At 47.3% G+C, this 16,741-nt stretch overlaps 1 protein-coding gene across 1 annotated transcript; it reads left to right on the top strand.

Moving 5' to 3' along the window:
* Window positions 1-8,893: 8,893 nt before the first annotated feature.
* Window positions 8,894-10,414, top strand: LOC123159190 (WAS/WASL-interacting protein family member 1). Its single transcript, XM_044577017.1, has 2 exons — window positions 8,894-9,570; window positions 9,657-10,414. Exons 1-2 carry the CDS (start codon window positions 9,234-9,236, stop codon window positions 10,070-10,072), a joined length of 753 nt encoding a protein of 250 aa, XP_044432952.1. The 5' UTR covers window positions 8,894-9,233; the 3' UTR covers window positions 10,073-10,414.
* The last annotated feature ends 6,327 nt before the right edge of the window (window positions 10,415-16,741 follow it).

Below are 16,741 nucleotides of genomic sequence, written 5' to 3'. Positions count from 1 at the left end.
ACCGGCAAGTCACTTTACTCGTACCGTAATGCATGATCCCGTGACCAACCACTTGGTCACATTGAGCTCATTATGATGATGCATTACCGAGTGGGCCCAGAGATACCTCTCCGTCATACGGAGTGACAAATCCTAGTCTCGATCCGTGTCAACCCAACAGACACTTTCGGGGATACCTATAGTATACCTTTATAGTCACCCAGTTACGTTGTGATGTTTGGTACACCCAAAGCACTCCTACGGTATCCGGGAGTTACACGATCTCATGGTCTAAGGAAATGATACTTGACATTGGAAAAGCTCTAGCAAACGAACTACACGATCTTGTGCTATGCTTAGGATTGGGTCTTGTCCATCACATCATTCTCCTAATGATGTGATCCCGTTATCAATGACATCCAATGTCCATAGTCAGGAAACCATGACTATCTGTTGATCAACGAGCTAGTTAACTAGAGGCTCACCAGGGACATGTTGTGGTCTATGTATTCACACATGTATTACGATTTTCGGATAACACAATCATAGCATGAATAATAGACAATTATCATGAACAAGGAAACATAATAATAATCATTTTATTATTGCCTCTAGGGCATATTTCCAACATGTTAGGCTCGGGGTCAAGATCTATGATTGAGGCAATTTTCGTAGCAAAGTTGATGTCGACAATCACGGTTGCTCGATTCAGGGACTCCCGTGTATAAATATAATTTATGGCCATTTCGTCATGGAGCGCATCCGGCGCAAACACTTGCTCTACCAAATTTCCCATTATGGGAGCAAGGTCCTTTAGATTTCCCGCGCCGATGTGTGCGCTCACATCTTTGCTGGGTGTTTCCCCTATGGGAAAGTTTAAGTCCGGAATTTCATGCACTGAATTTTTTGTACTTGTGCCAGGTCTCGACTGGCTCCCCGTTTCAATTTGGGGTACTTTGGCGACGGGCTGCGATAAATCTCTCTTATCCTTTTTTGTCAGGCGTCCCCGAGTACTTGGGATTTGAGAAGCCGGATTTCTCGTCCTTTTAGGCCTTTGGACGGGAGCGGGTATACCATCATTTTTCTTTGGTATTTCAACCCTTCCCGATGCATTGCGCGCGTGCACATGCGATTTTGTCATAGTCTTTTAAGTCACTAAAGTGGTCGGGCAGTTGATTTGCTAAAGACTGCAAATCTATTATCTTTTGGACCTCTCTCTCAGTCTCAACAGTGCGCGGGTCATGAGCGTGGATCCCCGTGGCTTGCCACGTGATTTCTCGACTTTTAGCATCAAGGGGTTGATTCTCTCCCCCTAATGTCGGGAAAAGATCCTCGTCAAAATGCAATCAGCAAAACGAGCCGTGTGACAGTCACCTGTCATGGGGTCCAGATACCTGATTATGGACACAGTCTCATAACCAACATATATCCCCGACTTATAGAGCGGGCCCAACATCGATCGCTGAGGGGGTGGTATTGGTACATATACCTGGCAACCGAACCTACGAAGGTGGGAAATTTTCGGTGCCGACCCTTGCGCAAGTTGAACAGGAGAGTGGATGTTGTAGGCCGACGGTCAAAAGTTGATGAGATTAGCCGCGTGTAACACCGCGTGGCCCCAACATGTAGTTGGTAAATTACAACCCTGAAGGAGCGGTCGGTCAATGAATTTAATTCTTTTAATCAATGCCTCGGCAAGTCCATTTTGTGTATGAACATGTGGTACCGTGTGCTCAACTTTGATTCCCATTGCCATGCAATAATCATCAAACGCCTTTGAAGTAAATTCTCCGGCGTTGTCCATTCGAATAGACTTTATACGATAATCCGAGAAATTATTCCTCATTTGTATGATCTGAGAGATCAACTTTGCAAAGGCATGGTTCTGTGTTGACAGCAGGCAAACATTGGACCATTTAGAGGAAGCATCAATGAGCACCATGAAGTACCGAAATGGCCCCGTGAGGGGCTGAATTGGACCGCATATGTCCCCTTGGATACGTTCCAAGAACGCGGGGATTTCATCCCTCACCTTGAGGGGCGATGACCTAATGACTAACTTCCCCTTAGCGCATGCGGAGCACATGAAATCATCGGGATTCAGGAAGTTCTTCAGTTAACATTATGGCCATGCGAGTTGTTAATTATATTTCTCATCATCCTAAGTCTGAGGTGGCCTAACCTATCGTGCGATAGGTAGAAGAGTTCGGAGCTTCTAAAGACGGTCTTGAGGGTAGTGTACACGGGCGGTGCTACTATCTTAGTGTAGTATAGCCCTGTGTCAAACGAAGGAAGCCTTTGGATAACATGTTTACCACCTGCATCCCGCTTTGTGATGAGTAGGCACTCCTTGTCGTTTTCACCGTCGGTCTCAGCATGGAAACCATTAGCGCGGATGTCTCTAAAGCTCAGAAGAGTACGAGTCGACTCCGGGTACAACAACGCATCATTAATGATCAAAGTTGTTCCCATAGGGAGTACAATAGTGGCTCATCCGGAGCCAACTATGTGAGAACCGCAGCCGGTGATTTTCATAATACTTTCCGGAGATTTTTTTAATGGACTCAAAGTACTTAGTTTCTCGTAAAATGGTATGAGTGGTGGCGCTGTCAGCAAGGCATGTTTCCTCCATTCGGGCGCCACACACATTCTAAAGTATGACATCTAATTAATGTAATGAGGAAGAAAATACATTAAAAATAAATGCACACATCTCAGAACATAACATGCTATCATGTATAATAATGGAATAAATGAATAAGTTTCATCCAATCGCCAAAGTAAAGAATAAGTTTATGCTCTCATAGAGCTTACAACCAAATCGAATTCATTCAATTTTATTGTATCAAATCACGGAATCGTGATAACCAAAGAGGTATGCTAAGTGGACTCGGTGAAGAAGCCATTCACTTCAGCCGCAATCTCCATACTAGTGAGCTGATCCTCCTTAGAAATCATCTTGGAGGCAGCATCAATGTCTAGTGGCGGCGCCGCCGCCGAGGCGACCATGTGGTCAACCTCCATGGCGATGTGGGCGTCCGTAGAGACCGCCAAAGCTGCCGCGATGGGCACCACGGGGGTCGTCTCTATGGGTGCAGCAAGGGGCGTAGCGATCATCACGGGTGCCGCCACGGGCGCCGGTGGTGCTCCCTCCTGAACCAGGGTGAGGTACATCTCACGCGCCTTCCGAGCCTTATATGCATCAACGACCTCCTGTGGTGCGCGGCACTGGCGGGAGAAATGCTCCACCGAGCCACAATGGAAGCAGTCCTGAGGCCTCTGCCCTCCCTTGCCCGACTTGTTCTGCTTAGCCGGGGCGGGGGGTGAGGGCCCTTCTTCTTGCCCTTGTGACCCCTCTTCTTCTGTTGAGGCTTGCATACTTTGAGAGCGTTCACCTCCTGGCGAGAACTCCCCCCAAGTGGTTGCGCGACAAAGTTCTTTTTGAGAACCTCATCCTGCGCCTCCGCCACCTGGAGGACGTCAATCAACTCTGAATACCTCGTGTAGTTCCCCTGGCGGTAGTTCCGTGAGGACTGGACCGCGTCAGCGTGGAAAGTGGATAGGGTTTTCTCAATCTTCTGGGAGTCGGTAATCTCAGTATCACACAACCAAAGAGTCATACAAATCCGGTGCAGAGCCGAATTGTACTCCCCAACCGTCTTGAAGTCCGCAAACCTCAGACGGATCCACTCTGCCTCTGCACGTGGCTTCACAGTGTACTTCAGCCGCTCAAACCGCTGCTTAAGAGCGGTCCAAAGGCCAGAAGCACTGCGCTCAGCCATATACTCATCTTTCAGAGTAGGTGACAGGTGATGACGGAGAAAGTGCAGAGCCTGTGCATTCTCATTTTCGAACTTGGGATCAGTGGCGGCCAGCTGGGCCCCCTTACCGATCGCCCTCAGGAGGGTTTTGCCCTGGAGAAAAATCTCGCAGTCCGAGGACCATGACAGGTAGTTCAGCCATGTCTGGGCCAACTCAGGAAACTCCTTGTGGACAATTCCGACCATCTGTGATTTATGCACAAATCATGAGATTACAGCAGGTAATCTTTTGCACAAAGCGATGTTGATAAACTTATTCAATAAAATGACGTTCCATTATCTAAAACATGCTATTATATGACTTACTAAATGATTAAGAGTGCTAAACAATTAATCTACAGCAGTAAAATCATACAATAATATCATGTTACAAGATAGCATGTTAAGCACATCTAGTATGTGAAAACTAGCCCAAAAATTGAATTCCCGAGGCATTTTTAAGCCTAAATACGCGTTTTCAGCGAAAACAGACAGTTCTAGGGGCTTCTATGCGAAATATTTCAGAAGGAATAAATTACACGTAAAAACAGGAAATTCCAGGGGCTAAAACACGAATAACCGCGCGCGCGCTCTCTGGCCTGGCCCAGTTTGTCTGCAGGCCGTAAAATTGGCTGTCGGCCCATGTAGCCAGCCCCACCGCCCTCCCTCCTTTTTTTATTGAGGGAAAAAATGGGAGGCCCATTGCGCACAGCCCGTTGGGCCGGCCCGCTTGCCAGCTCAGGGGTCGCTAGGGTTTCCAAGCCTAGCGCCCGAGCGCCCGAGCGGCGGCGGCCTCGACAGGCCCGTGCGCACGCACGGTGCGGCACGGCGCGGTGGCGCGCACGGCGCGGCCAGCCACGACCCGGCCAGTCATGGCTCGGCCAGCGGGGCCCGCGGCCAGGCCGGCCATTGAGGTGGGCGGCAGCCGCGGTGGCGCCGACGGTCAGCGGGGGCGGTGGCGCGCGGCCAGCACGTGGTGCGGCCACGGCTCGCGGCTGCCAGGCCGGCCAGCGGGTGTTGTGGGCCAGTGGGGCCGACCGATCACCACGTCCTTAATGATGCATCCACTTCTTCATGAAATCCATAGGAGCGTCGCTGCTCGGCCCCACTGGCCCGCTCCTTGCCGAGGCCCGGCGATCAACTCTTCTCAGCAGTCTCCTCATCAAGAGATACAAGAATCATCTACAAGTCCTATCATCAGCGCAAGGAGGGCACCCAGTCGAAGGAACTCGCCCGCGCAAAGGAGGGTAGATGGGAGAGGAATAAAATTGAGACAACAGGAGGCTGCACAACCGGAGACACGTCGTGATCGATCTACTTGTAGACGCAACAATGCGTGGCGTGGACAGAGACCAAGTTGGAAAAGAAACGTTTTTCCTTGTATATAATCCTGGACGGAAACAATCCGTCGTGGCTCGGCCCACCGGGGATGCCGTCGTCGCCAGGACGAGGATGCATCTACGCCTCGCTCGTTCCGGACGTATCAAATTTTATTAATACCATCTCGCTTATACGTTTTAAATTCAAACTGAAAGTATAAATTCACAGGAAGAAAGCGTATTGTGATGGTGAACCCGACAAAGTCAATCCGTGCTTTTTATTATTATTACTAGCAAAAATGTCCGTGCGTTGCAACGGGAGAAAGAAATCCTTTTACAGGTCCCTACTGACCCATCTGCATTACCACTTCTTCCCTTCGCCATCATTGTTGATGGTGGTCTTGTTGTGCGAATATTCATAACGAACATGATCAATCCCAAGACGATGAGCTTGATCATCATGCTCGAGCATGCTGTTTTGAGAGCCCCTTCTCGTTTTGACTTGTAATTTTGCGGACTTGTAATGTTGGTGAGTTATTTTCTCAACTGCACTTGGTGCATGCACCATACCACATCCATGCTCCCTAGCACAACGCATGTGCTTTTGCAATGGAGAAAACACTGGTTCATATACAATTGGTCTGGTCAATGAACTGTCTTGCTACATCGTTAACATCAAATTTAGGGATAATGGGGTCTAACATTAAATGTAAGTTTATGAATAAGTTCAGGTTCAGACATTTCATGAAGCATCTGAAAGAAATCTAGCAAGTGTGAATTAATTGTCTTAAAATAATTTTGTACCTAACTAAGCATATGTTTACGATATCAATACAAAATATGGAACATCGTTTGAATCAATTTTAATTCAGAGTACAAATTTTAGAATAAATATTAGGTAAATCTTTTTAACTTTATAGTTGATCTCCTGTCGGTTGCATGACACATATTGTACATGAATATGAATAAACATGGTTATCAAAACAAAATATGGATCATTGTTTGGATCAAAAGCAAAATAGCAAATCAAAAAATAGAGAATCTTTCTAATTCACGTAAAATATTAGGTAAATCTTTTTAATTTTGTAGTTGATCAAGACTTCTTCCTTTAAGACTTCACACCACCTACCCCGAATTCATCACCTTCCTTCCTGCTCATGGATAATTTCCTTCCTTGCTCTTTTATTACGTGGCCTCGCGCCTATTTAAATCAAAATCCATCACCTTCCTGCTCATGGATTAATTTCCTTCCTTGCACTTTTATTATGTGGTCTCGCCTCTTTAAATCTCGTTGAATTAGCCAATGGCACGCTGCGTCGGCTCCCCTGCAGGGTTCCCTGCACACATTATTGTGCAGGGGCAATCAACTAACGACATGTGCCCTAATAAGCCCCACCTCTTAAACATATATTTCTTTTCTTTTCAAAACACTGTTATCCTTATCTCCTTCCTCACGGAGCAGCACCCATTAGTGCTGCGTGAAGGGATTCCTGTGAGCTCCACCCGCTCGTAGCTCCTGTCGCCTGGGGCTGTGGCCATGGCTGGTAGCAAAGTGCAACGCCACCTGCACCTGTCATGATGATTCCTCCCGTGGATGAGAAGAGGCGGGCCGCCTGAGGTCTATGATTAAGTGCTAGACATAGAGCTCGGCCGCCATGTCATGCTCCAGAATCTGCCTCTCGTTCAGGTGCGGTCCAGTGACCTCGACGCGACGGTGCCGGTGAAGATGGCCTCCAGCAACCTGCCATGTCCAGCCCGACTTTGTGCACGTACACCTCGGGCGCGGCAAGCGAACTTATCAGTGGTGGTCTTGAAGATATCCGGGATGAGGACGCTGCCTGGGGCAAAGCCAAAGAGCACGCCATGGACAGTCCAAGGACGTGGAGAGCATGTCTCCGAACACCAGCAGCGGCTGCGACGGCAAACGGGCCATGGACTGGACCGTGATGCCAGTCCCTACCCGAGCAACGCTGGTGGTGTCTTGTATCGGAGAGTCGGAGAAATTTGCGGTGGCTCTAATAGCTGCTGCTCCGTAAGGAAAGAGAAGAGAATTAGTGATTTAAAAAAGAAAAGAAATACAGTATGTGTTTAAGAGGTGAGGCTTATTAGGACATGTGTCGATGTTGATTGGCCCTGCATAATAATATGTGCAGGGATCACTGCAGCAGGCAAGCCGGATCCAAGAGAGCTGAACCATGTGGCCTCCCTTCCTTAAATCTCGTTTAATTCGCCCACGAATCAATCAATGCCTTCCGTTCCTGATCACTAATTCCTTCCTGGAAGGTAATTATGTGTTCCCATAGGAATATAACTGAGCCGCGCCTCGTACTGCTCCTGAGCCAGCTTGTTACCTACGCTACTCGCGGACGTGATTCAATATACGTGGGCGAGGTGGGATTGTTTACTTGTTTTATGCCATCTTGCATATGTAATCAGACACACCAGTTGTTTGGCCCCGTGGCTAGAGATTGCAACCACTAAGGGGTTGGTCGTGTAAGAAAAAAAAATTGAAAACGTAAATTCACGAAAAAAGCGTATTGTGACGGTGAACCCGACAAAGTCAATCCGTGCTTTATTATTACTAGCAAAAAATGCCCGTGCGTTGCACCGGATATAAAATAAATCTCAGAGTTCATATGGTATTCAAGTGTTTACCTATCATGGTGAATAATTAAATTTTCCAATTAAATTGCTTGTGAAACTCATAAATATCCACTTTATAAAGATCTCATGGTATTTCAAAAGCTCGTAATCTTTTTTTCTACTAATAAAACCTACTTCTTCAGCTCGCTCTAAAGAAGTTGAATTGTATGTAATAAGTTGTTGTTATTTAACAACCCTATGTAAAAATAATTACAATCTAACCATTTATCGATCAGCGGCCACTGCTTCGATGCGAAAGTAATTGTGTATCATTGCCATACATGTAGCAGTTTCAAATAGATCATATCTTAATCCTATATCTCATAATCCCTATTAACATTTATTTATATTTATGCTTTCCCACTTTAAAAATATGATGACCAGAAAGTAAAGAATTACAATACTTACGACACTTTTGTTGTGCCGCCAACAGTAGGTGCACACTCTCCACGCCAACATGACCACTTTCCTGGAGTATCTTGATTAGGGGATGCAGAGCTGTGGGACACATGTTACAACGGAGGGTAGTGCCCCCCCCCCCCCCAGCTGTCGTGCGGGGCGAAACAGGGTGCGAGCAAGATGCAATGGTGTCGCACTCTTTCTATTCTTCATCTCTCGCTCTCTCCTCCCTATCTTACTGATGACATCGATGACATGCAGAATTGAGGAATATCTTGATGGTTAGCAAGTACTGGCGAGCTTCAAATATATTCTCCATTAAGAAATATTTCTTTTTAATATTTCATTCACTTTTAATTACTATACTCCATCTGTCTCAAAATAAGTGTCCCACCCTTGTACTAACTAACAGTACTCCCCCGTTCCTAAATATAAGTCTTCTTAAAGATTCAATATGGACTACATACGGAGTAAAATGAGTGAAAGCACATTCTAAAATATGTCTATATACATTCATATGTAGTCCATATTAAAATTTATAAAAGACTTAAATTTAGAAATGAAGAGAATACAAAATTGTGTATAAAATTGTATTGAGAGTTATTTTAGAACAGAGGGAGTATGGACTAACAACAAATATCATCAAGTATTAATCGGTGCTCTTTCGGAAAATGAAAAATTCGGTGCTAGCACGCGTGCATCCAGTAGCTTCCAGCCGGTACAAGACGAATCTCATTCCATTTCATTAAAGAAAAGTACTCACCGCCCACTGCGTGCCTTATCTCATCGCCACTCATCTCCTTCTTTTATCCAGATCGCCAATTCCTCCGCTCATCCTAATCCAGCGCTGGTCCTCTTCCTCTTCTCCATCCAATCTAGCCAGGAGCCGCACGTCCGCGGGCCGTGGTGGCTGGCCAGCGCAGCACTCCCTAATTGGCGATGAACCCAGAGGACGCCATGGCTGGCGCCTTGGAGCTCCTCTGCCTCGTCCTGATCTGGCCGTCTGCCCCAGTCGTCGGCCCCGTGCTCCGGATCAGGCCAGCAACCTCACCTACGACCTGATTTGGACCTCCTAGCCTTCGCCACCTGCGCCATGCCCCAGAGGTTCGGCCGGTCCCGCGTCGCTCATTCTCGCTTCTTCCTCTGCTCGTGGCTCGCGTTGACTGCGAAAGGCCACATGCCTCGTCCAACCACATCCTCTCACTGCCTTGCTCCTCCACCACCACACCTCTCCTTTCTTCCTCCCCTCCCTGCCAGCCGGGCACTCTCCCTCTCCCGCCTCCGTTCGCCGCAGGTGAGTGCGCGGCTGCGGGTGTCTGGCCAACAGCAACAACTGCGGCAGTTCGGCGCCCGGAGAAGCCGCGCGTTGGGCGATGTGGAGGAGGACGACCTGCCGCTTCCTCATTCGGGCGTCCTCCTCTGCGCCGTCGGTGAGCCCTTCCCTTCTTCCTCCATCTCTCTTCTCTCCCCCGTGCTTCTTCTCTAAGAGCTCTCTCTGTCGTCTATTTTTCTACAGAGAGACGTCCATGGCCGCCCGATGCCCGAGCGCCGCCGGCCAAGGACGCGCCGGCGTCCAGACCCCCTCCACGCCATCCCCATCTCGTTGGAGACCTACACCAAGTCCCATCCAGCGCCCGCACCACCCTTCGGGCCCGCCCCGCAGCTCTGCAGCCCGAGCGCTTCGGCCGCCTCGCACCCGAAGCAGAGGAGAGGAGCTCCCTACCACGAGCCTCTCCAGCCCGGACAAACCAGCAGGCCGACCCCGCCTCCTTCTCACTTCCCTCCCCCTTCCTTTTTTTCCGCCGGGACGCATCATCCCTTCCTTCGCTTCTGCGGCGTGGAAGCCGACAGCAAGCTGCAGCCTGTGCCAGGCGATGGAGAAGGCAAATGGAGAAGCGGTGGTGGTGCCCGGCGGCGAAGCAGTTTAATTAAGGACCGGGGTAGAATTATAACTAATGCAGGGGTGTTTATGTAAAACGAAGCGTTATCTCACGTACCCACTTAAAATAGGACTGCGGATTGAATTCTCAAAAACCAAGGGACTTTCCTGCAAAATCGCTAGCAAAGACTAGCAAAAGGCTCGTGCGTTGCAACGGGTATAAAATAAATTTGATAATCCAGGTGTTTGAGAGTTTACCTGCTTCTCGCTGCCTTGTGCGGCTGACGGCTAGGCAGAACTCTGGAACTTTGACCTGAGAAGACTCTTTGATGTATATGATTTATCTATCTATATCAAAATAGTTAATAAAAACATTTGTAATTGAAAGAATGACATATATTGGATCCATAATGCAGCGACAGATATACTTAGTCATGGTAGACTCGAGTTTTATGTAGGCAAAGACCGGTGTTTGTAATTATTCTGTGAATATAAAATGTGGGAGATGAGGCACTAATGAAAAACACAAATCAACTTGAAGTCCTAGCTCAAATAAGCTGATGTCAAAACTGCATGCAGCCATACTTTCATTTAGACAATAATTAGTACATAGGTACGACACCTGAGTACCTATGACGTTGTTTATGTTTTTAGAGTTCTCTCGTTCCGCTTCTATGCATGCAGCCATGCATTCCAGCTGCTTGCCCTTGATTGATAAGCAATTAAGCATGCATCCAGTTGAATAGCTTATTGTCATTGCCTTCCAAGTCCTTGCAATCTAGCTAGTGCCCTGGGCGCCCATCACTGCTTCAATGTGACGAGGCCATCCTTCAAAGCAAAGGTCTTCATCTTGTTACAACCTAGCATTTTTTTTCTTTTAGAATTCCACAAACACAAGCATACAGATCTAGTAAGTATTGTGATTGATCTCACCTATATGCATGCATGCATGTTTTAAGGTTTGCCTGGAAAATCAGCTCGTGTCGTCGTGCCATCATCGTTGATCGGAACCACTTGTAGATTGATCGGTCGGACACCTTTATATCTATGTACCCGGCCATTGGAGAGCAAGGCGCAGTGTCCTATCTATTAGATTGGCGAAAGCGTTCCTACTCCCTCGTAAGGGAGCCGCGGCTGTTTATTTATTGGGGCAAAATCTTGCCGTGGAGTACAGGAAGAAGGATTAGGAATCCTGCTATTACAAGGAGATAGAAGAGGATACGGGAGAGAAAGAGAGAGGTAGTTTCAGATTACATGTATACTACTCAAATTCTAACACCCTCCCTTAATCTAAACTATCCTATGTTAAGATTTCTCTTGAATTCTTCAAAAGACTTGACCAGCAAAGCTTTAGTAAACCCATCTGCCACTTGATCCTTGGATGGAATGAATCTTATGTCCAACTTCTTCTCTGCCACTCTTTCCCTCACAAAATGAAAATCAATTTCAATATGTTTAGTCCTTCCATGAAAGACTGGATTAGCAGAGAGATAGGTGGCTCCCAAATTATCACACCATAAACATGGAACACGACGTTGCTTAACTCCCAATTCATCAAGCAACGATTCCACCCAAATGATTTCAGCAGTGGCATTTGCTAATGATTTGTACTCAGCCTCTGTACTTGACCTTGACACTGTAGCTTGCTTTCTAGCACTCCAGGAAATAAGGTTCGAACCAAAGAATACCGCAAATCCTCCGGTTGACTTTCTGTCATCGATACATCCTGCCCAGTCGGCATCAGAGAAAGCACTAACAAGTGAAGAACTAGAACGTCTGAACTGAAGTCCCAAACTCACAGTGTGCTTAATATATCGCACAATCCTCTTGACAGCTGACCAATGAGTAGAAGTAGGAGCATGTAGGTATTGACAAACCTTGTTTACAGCAAATGATATGTCTGGTCTTGTCAAAGTCAAGTATTGTAGAGCTCCAACAGTGCTTCTATATTTTGTGCTTTCCTTTTCCTTAAGACGTTCTCCTTCATGTGCTGAAAGTTGTTCTGAAGAAGACAATGGTGTGGGTGACGGCTTGCAATCCTTCATTCCCATACGAGTTAGAAGTTCAGTAGCATATTTTTCTTGACTCAACATTATGCCATCTTGAACTTTCTTAACTTCAATGCCTAGGAAGAAGTGTAAATCACCAAGATCCTTCAAGGCAAATTCTGAACTTAAATCATGCAAGAGAGCATTAGTGGCATTTTGTGAGGAGCTTGCAACTATGATATCATCAACATAAATTAGCACAAACATGACAGTATTTACTTTGCTATAAATGAAGAGGGACGTGTCAGCCTTGGATGCAACAAAACCAAGACTCTTCAATTGCAAGCTCAGCCTTGAGAACCATGCTCTAGGAGACTGTTTCAGACCATAAAAAGCTTTGTCAAGTTTGCAAACATAGTGTGGTGCTTGTTGATTTTCATACCCTGGTGGTTGCCTCATATAGACCTCCTCTTCCAGAACACCATGCAAAAACGCGTTCTGAACATCTAGCTGTCTAAGGCTCCATCCCCTAGAAACAGCAATGGCTAGCACGAGTCTTATGGTAGCAGCTTTCACAACAGGACTAAAAGTATCCTCGTAATCAATACCATACCGTTGCTTAAATCCTTTTGCAACTAGACGTGCCTTATACCTATCAATAGAGCCATCTGCTTTCCTCTTAATTCTATAAACCCACTTGCAATCAATGATATTTTTACCTCTTTGGCCCGACACCAAATGCCATGTTTTATTCTTCATGAGAGCACCATATTCGTCATCCATAGCCTTTTTCCATTTAGGATCTCCAAGTGCATCACTCAATTTTGCTGGTTCACCTGAAATACACAACATGCCATATGGTATAGTGCCATCCTTCAGTATTTTTGGATTTCTAATACCTTTTTGCAAACGGGTCATAACCCTTGAAGTAGTGGCAGGTTGTTGCTGTGGTTGCACAGAAAACGGCACAATCTGACTATCCACAGAAGATCCAGGCGATCCTTCCACATGTGCAGACTGGGTAGACGCAGCAGATCCTGTAGTCATCGGTGTGGTGGACCCTGAGATGGAGCTATCCTGGGCCACAATATTTCTACCTGCAGAAGATCCTGCTGCTGCTGTCGGGTGCATGAAATCTGCACAGACGCCCATTGGTTGCATGCGCTCTGTCGCTGTCAAGCCCGTCGTTGTCCTGGGCTGCACGCGCGTGGCCCGCGCACTCCCACCAACGGAGCGGCCCGCTGCGGTCGCTGTCACCTGGTTGGCCCGTCCGCTGCTGCTATTGGGCGAGGCGGGATCCGAGGTAGATCCGCGTGAGTGATCCAAGGCGATCGAGCGCACAGGTGTAGCAGGTGCCGCCGGATCTGCCTCGATGTCTGCGCCAGCTTCTTCTTCCTCATTCACATGAAATAACGCCTGATTTTGATCATTTTGAACCAAATTTTCTTCAGGTACCTGCATAGGCATAACAGTAGGAGTAGAGGCAGGAATATTTTCATCAATTTGGTTAGCACAACTGTTATCACCCCCTTGATCAAAATCCGGTAGAAGCAATATTTCTTTTCGAAGGAGAGCGCCGGCATTTGGATGAAGAGACTCGAAAGGGAATACAGATTCATCAAAGATGACATCTCTCGAGATATAGACCCTACCGGTAGAGACATCAAGACACTTAACCCCTTTGTGCATGGGACTGTATCCTAAAAAGACACATTTTTTTGAACGAAACGCAAGTTTGCGTGTATTATAGGGTCTAAGATTCGGCCAACAAGCGCAACCAAAAATACGAAGAGATGTGTAATCTGGAGTGACACCAAAAAGACGTGTGATAGGGTTCTCAAATTTGATAACTTTGCTAGGACGAATATTAATAAGATATGTGGCAGTAAGAAAGGCTTCATCCCAAAATTTAAGAGGCATAGACGCATGAGCTAACAATGCAAGTCCTACTTCGACAACATGACGGTGTTTTCACTCAGCAGAGCCGTTCTGTTGGTGAGCATGTGGACAGGAGACATGATGTGAAATTCCAATTTTTTGAAAAAAGGAATTGAGTTTTTCATACTCACCACCCCAATATGTTTGCATAGCAAGGATTTTGGAGTTTAATTGGCGTTCAACAAGATTTTGGAAATTTGTAAAGACTTGGAATACATCGGATCTTTTCTTTAGCAAATAAATCCAAGTAAATTTACTATAATCATCAATAAAGCTTACATAGTATGAGAATCTACCGACTGATGTAGGGGCTGGTCCCCACACATCTGAAAAAATAAGTTGCAAAGGAGCAGTAGATACACTAGTAGAGATAGGATATGGTAATTGATGACTCTTAGCTTGTTGACACGCATCACAAACTGACTCAACACTAGACTCATAAGGAAGTTTATTTCTACTAAGAACATGCTGAACGATGGTTGAAGAGGGATGACCCAAGCGACGATGCCACTTTGCCGAAGATGGTTTGGTAACACTCCATGCTTGTTTATTGGAACATGATGAAGAAACTGATGATATGAGTGGGTAGAGACCTCCCTCACACTTTCCTCTAAGAATGACTCTCCTCGTTGCCAAGTCCTTAACAACAAAAGAATAAGGATAGAATATTATGAGAACTTGGTTATCAAGAGTAAACCGATGAACTGAAACAAGATTTTTTGATGCATGAGGGACATGTAAGACATTATTAAGATGCAAATCTTTCTTGGGGGTTTTAACAATTGAGTTACCAATATGATAAATTTCCATACCTGATCCACTTGCCGTATGAATTTGGTCACCTCCATGATACCTTTCTCTCATTGTCAATTTGTCGAGCTCCCCTGTTATGTGCTCGGTAGCTCCAGAATCTGCGTACCAATTTGTATCAATCCCGTAGGAGTTGGTGATGAGGTTGGCCTTCTTCTTCTCTTCATGATCATCATCATACCGATGCCAGCAGGCCCTTGCACCTCCAGGATGAAATTTATAGCAAATCTGGCACTCTGGATAGTCCCCATCATGTTGCTGCTGCTGTTGTTGTGGAGGTTGTTGTTGGCGTTGCTGGTAGCCCCGGCGTTGCTGGTAGCCCTGGCGTTGCTGGTAACCGGCGCCTCCACCGCCGCGAGAAGGAGAAGGAGAGGCGCGATCGCCACGGCCGCGCCCTCTGTTCCCTCATCCACGGCCTCCTCTGTTGCGGTACTGGCCACGCCCTCTGTATATGGCGTTTGCAGACGAACGGAAACTTGATGGTCCATCGCCCAACATCTCCATCCTCTGATCGAAGGCTGAAATCTGTGAGAAAAGATCATCAACTGTGATTGAGTTTTTGATGGCGCCGACCACTGCAACGATAGGATCGTAGTCCCGATCAAGGCCGGCGAGGATGTAGTCGACCATCTCGCCATCGGTTACTGGACGGCCTGCGGCTGCGAGCTCATCTCCGAGACTCTTCATCTTGGTGATGAAGGAGTTGCTTGACATATTGCCCTTCTTAGTGTTGGAGATGGCAATTCTCAGATTTGTTATCCGGGATTGGGACTGCGCGGCAAATAGTGTGGTAAGAGCAATCCATAGATCATGAGTACTCTCCTTACCAATGACCTGCGCCAGGATTTCAGGAGTTAGCGAGTTCAACAGGTAGCTCAGAACCTGTTGATCTTTTGCCAGCCACGGTCCATATAAAGGATTTGGCTGAATCTCCGTGGTCTTGTCTGCCTTCGCGACCTCCACCGTTCTTGGCGGTGCGGCATCTGAGCCGTCGAGGAGGCCGGTTACTTGTGCGCCTCGCAACGCTGGCATTACCTGCGCTTTCCAGAGAAGGAAATTTCCCCTCGTGAGCTTTTCTGTTGGTGGCGCTCCGAGGTTGAGGGCGACGCTGCTGGAACCTGCCATGGCGATTGGGTTTCTGACGATAACTTGGTTTCTGTTTCGCTAGATGAGGGGATCGCTAGATGTGGGAAGAGACTAGGCTCTGATACCATATTAGATTGGCGAAAGCGTTCCTACTCCCTCGTAAGGGAGCCGCAGCTGTTTATTTATTGGGGCAAAATCTTGCCGTGGAGTACAGGAAGAAGGATTAGGAATCCTGCTATTACAAGGAGATAGAAGAGGATACGGGAGAGAAAGAGAGAGGTAGTTTCAGATTACATGTATACTACTCAAACTCTAACACTATCAGCAGTCTCCGCCTCCGATCTAGAAGGCCACGTACGCGTCGGGCATCACTAATGGTAGCCGGTGCGGCAGCCATCGGCCATGACGCTGGAGAAGATGACTGTCCTGCAACTCGATCACGTTGCTGGAGAACCAGGCGTTGCATCTATGAGAAAGCGGCACTCTTTCCAGAACTTATCTGACTCCAAACCAATCTACCTGACACCATCACGCCGAGCGCACAGGCGCCTGCTGGCCATCGGCACACTGTGTGGCTGCTAGCCGTGCCTTCGGTGCCGGTGGCCAACTGTTCCCCGTCGCGGACCTGCTCGGCAAGATGCTCGCCGAGATGACCCGCCTCAGGTTCGGCGCTTCTCCGCCTCCTCCACCACCCAGGCAGCACGCGCCCTCTCTGCTAATCGCGTTCCTCCCGCTGACTCGTCGTCTGTGGCGACTCCCGTAGCCATCCTTCCACCCTCTCCTCCCCGAGTTGCTTGTCCTCCTCATCGTCTTCCTTGATCATGGCCTCGAGCAGCCCCTGGCCCGGAGCATACATATAGATTGAAGGTTTGATTTGAAGAAAGGAATCATACTCGATGG

Source organism: Triticum aestivum, chromosome 7B (assembly GCF_018294505.1).
Source record: "Triticum aestivum cultivar Chinese Spring chromosome 7B, IWGSC CS RefSeq v2.1, whole genome shotgun sequence".
Taxonomy (NCBI): Eukaryota; Viridiplantae; Streptophyta; class Magnoliopsida; order Poales; family Poaceae; genus Triticum; species Triticum aestivum.
The sequence above is the reverse complement of the archived record's forward strand: the minus strand, read 5'-3'. Positions and strand labels throughout refer to the sequence as shown.

Bases quoted from the DNA above. Each gene is read 5' to 3' on its own strand.
- LOC123159190 (XM_044577017.1), top strand. From the start codon at position 9,234: ATGCCCCAGAGGTTCGGCCGGTCCCGCGTCGCTCATTCTCGCTTCTTC. The intron at 9,571-9,656 runs GTGAGCCCTTCC...ATTTTTCTACAG, and splicing joins CGTCCTCCTCTGCGCCGTCG to AGAGACGTCCATGGCCGCCC.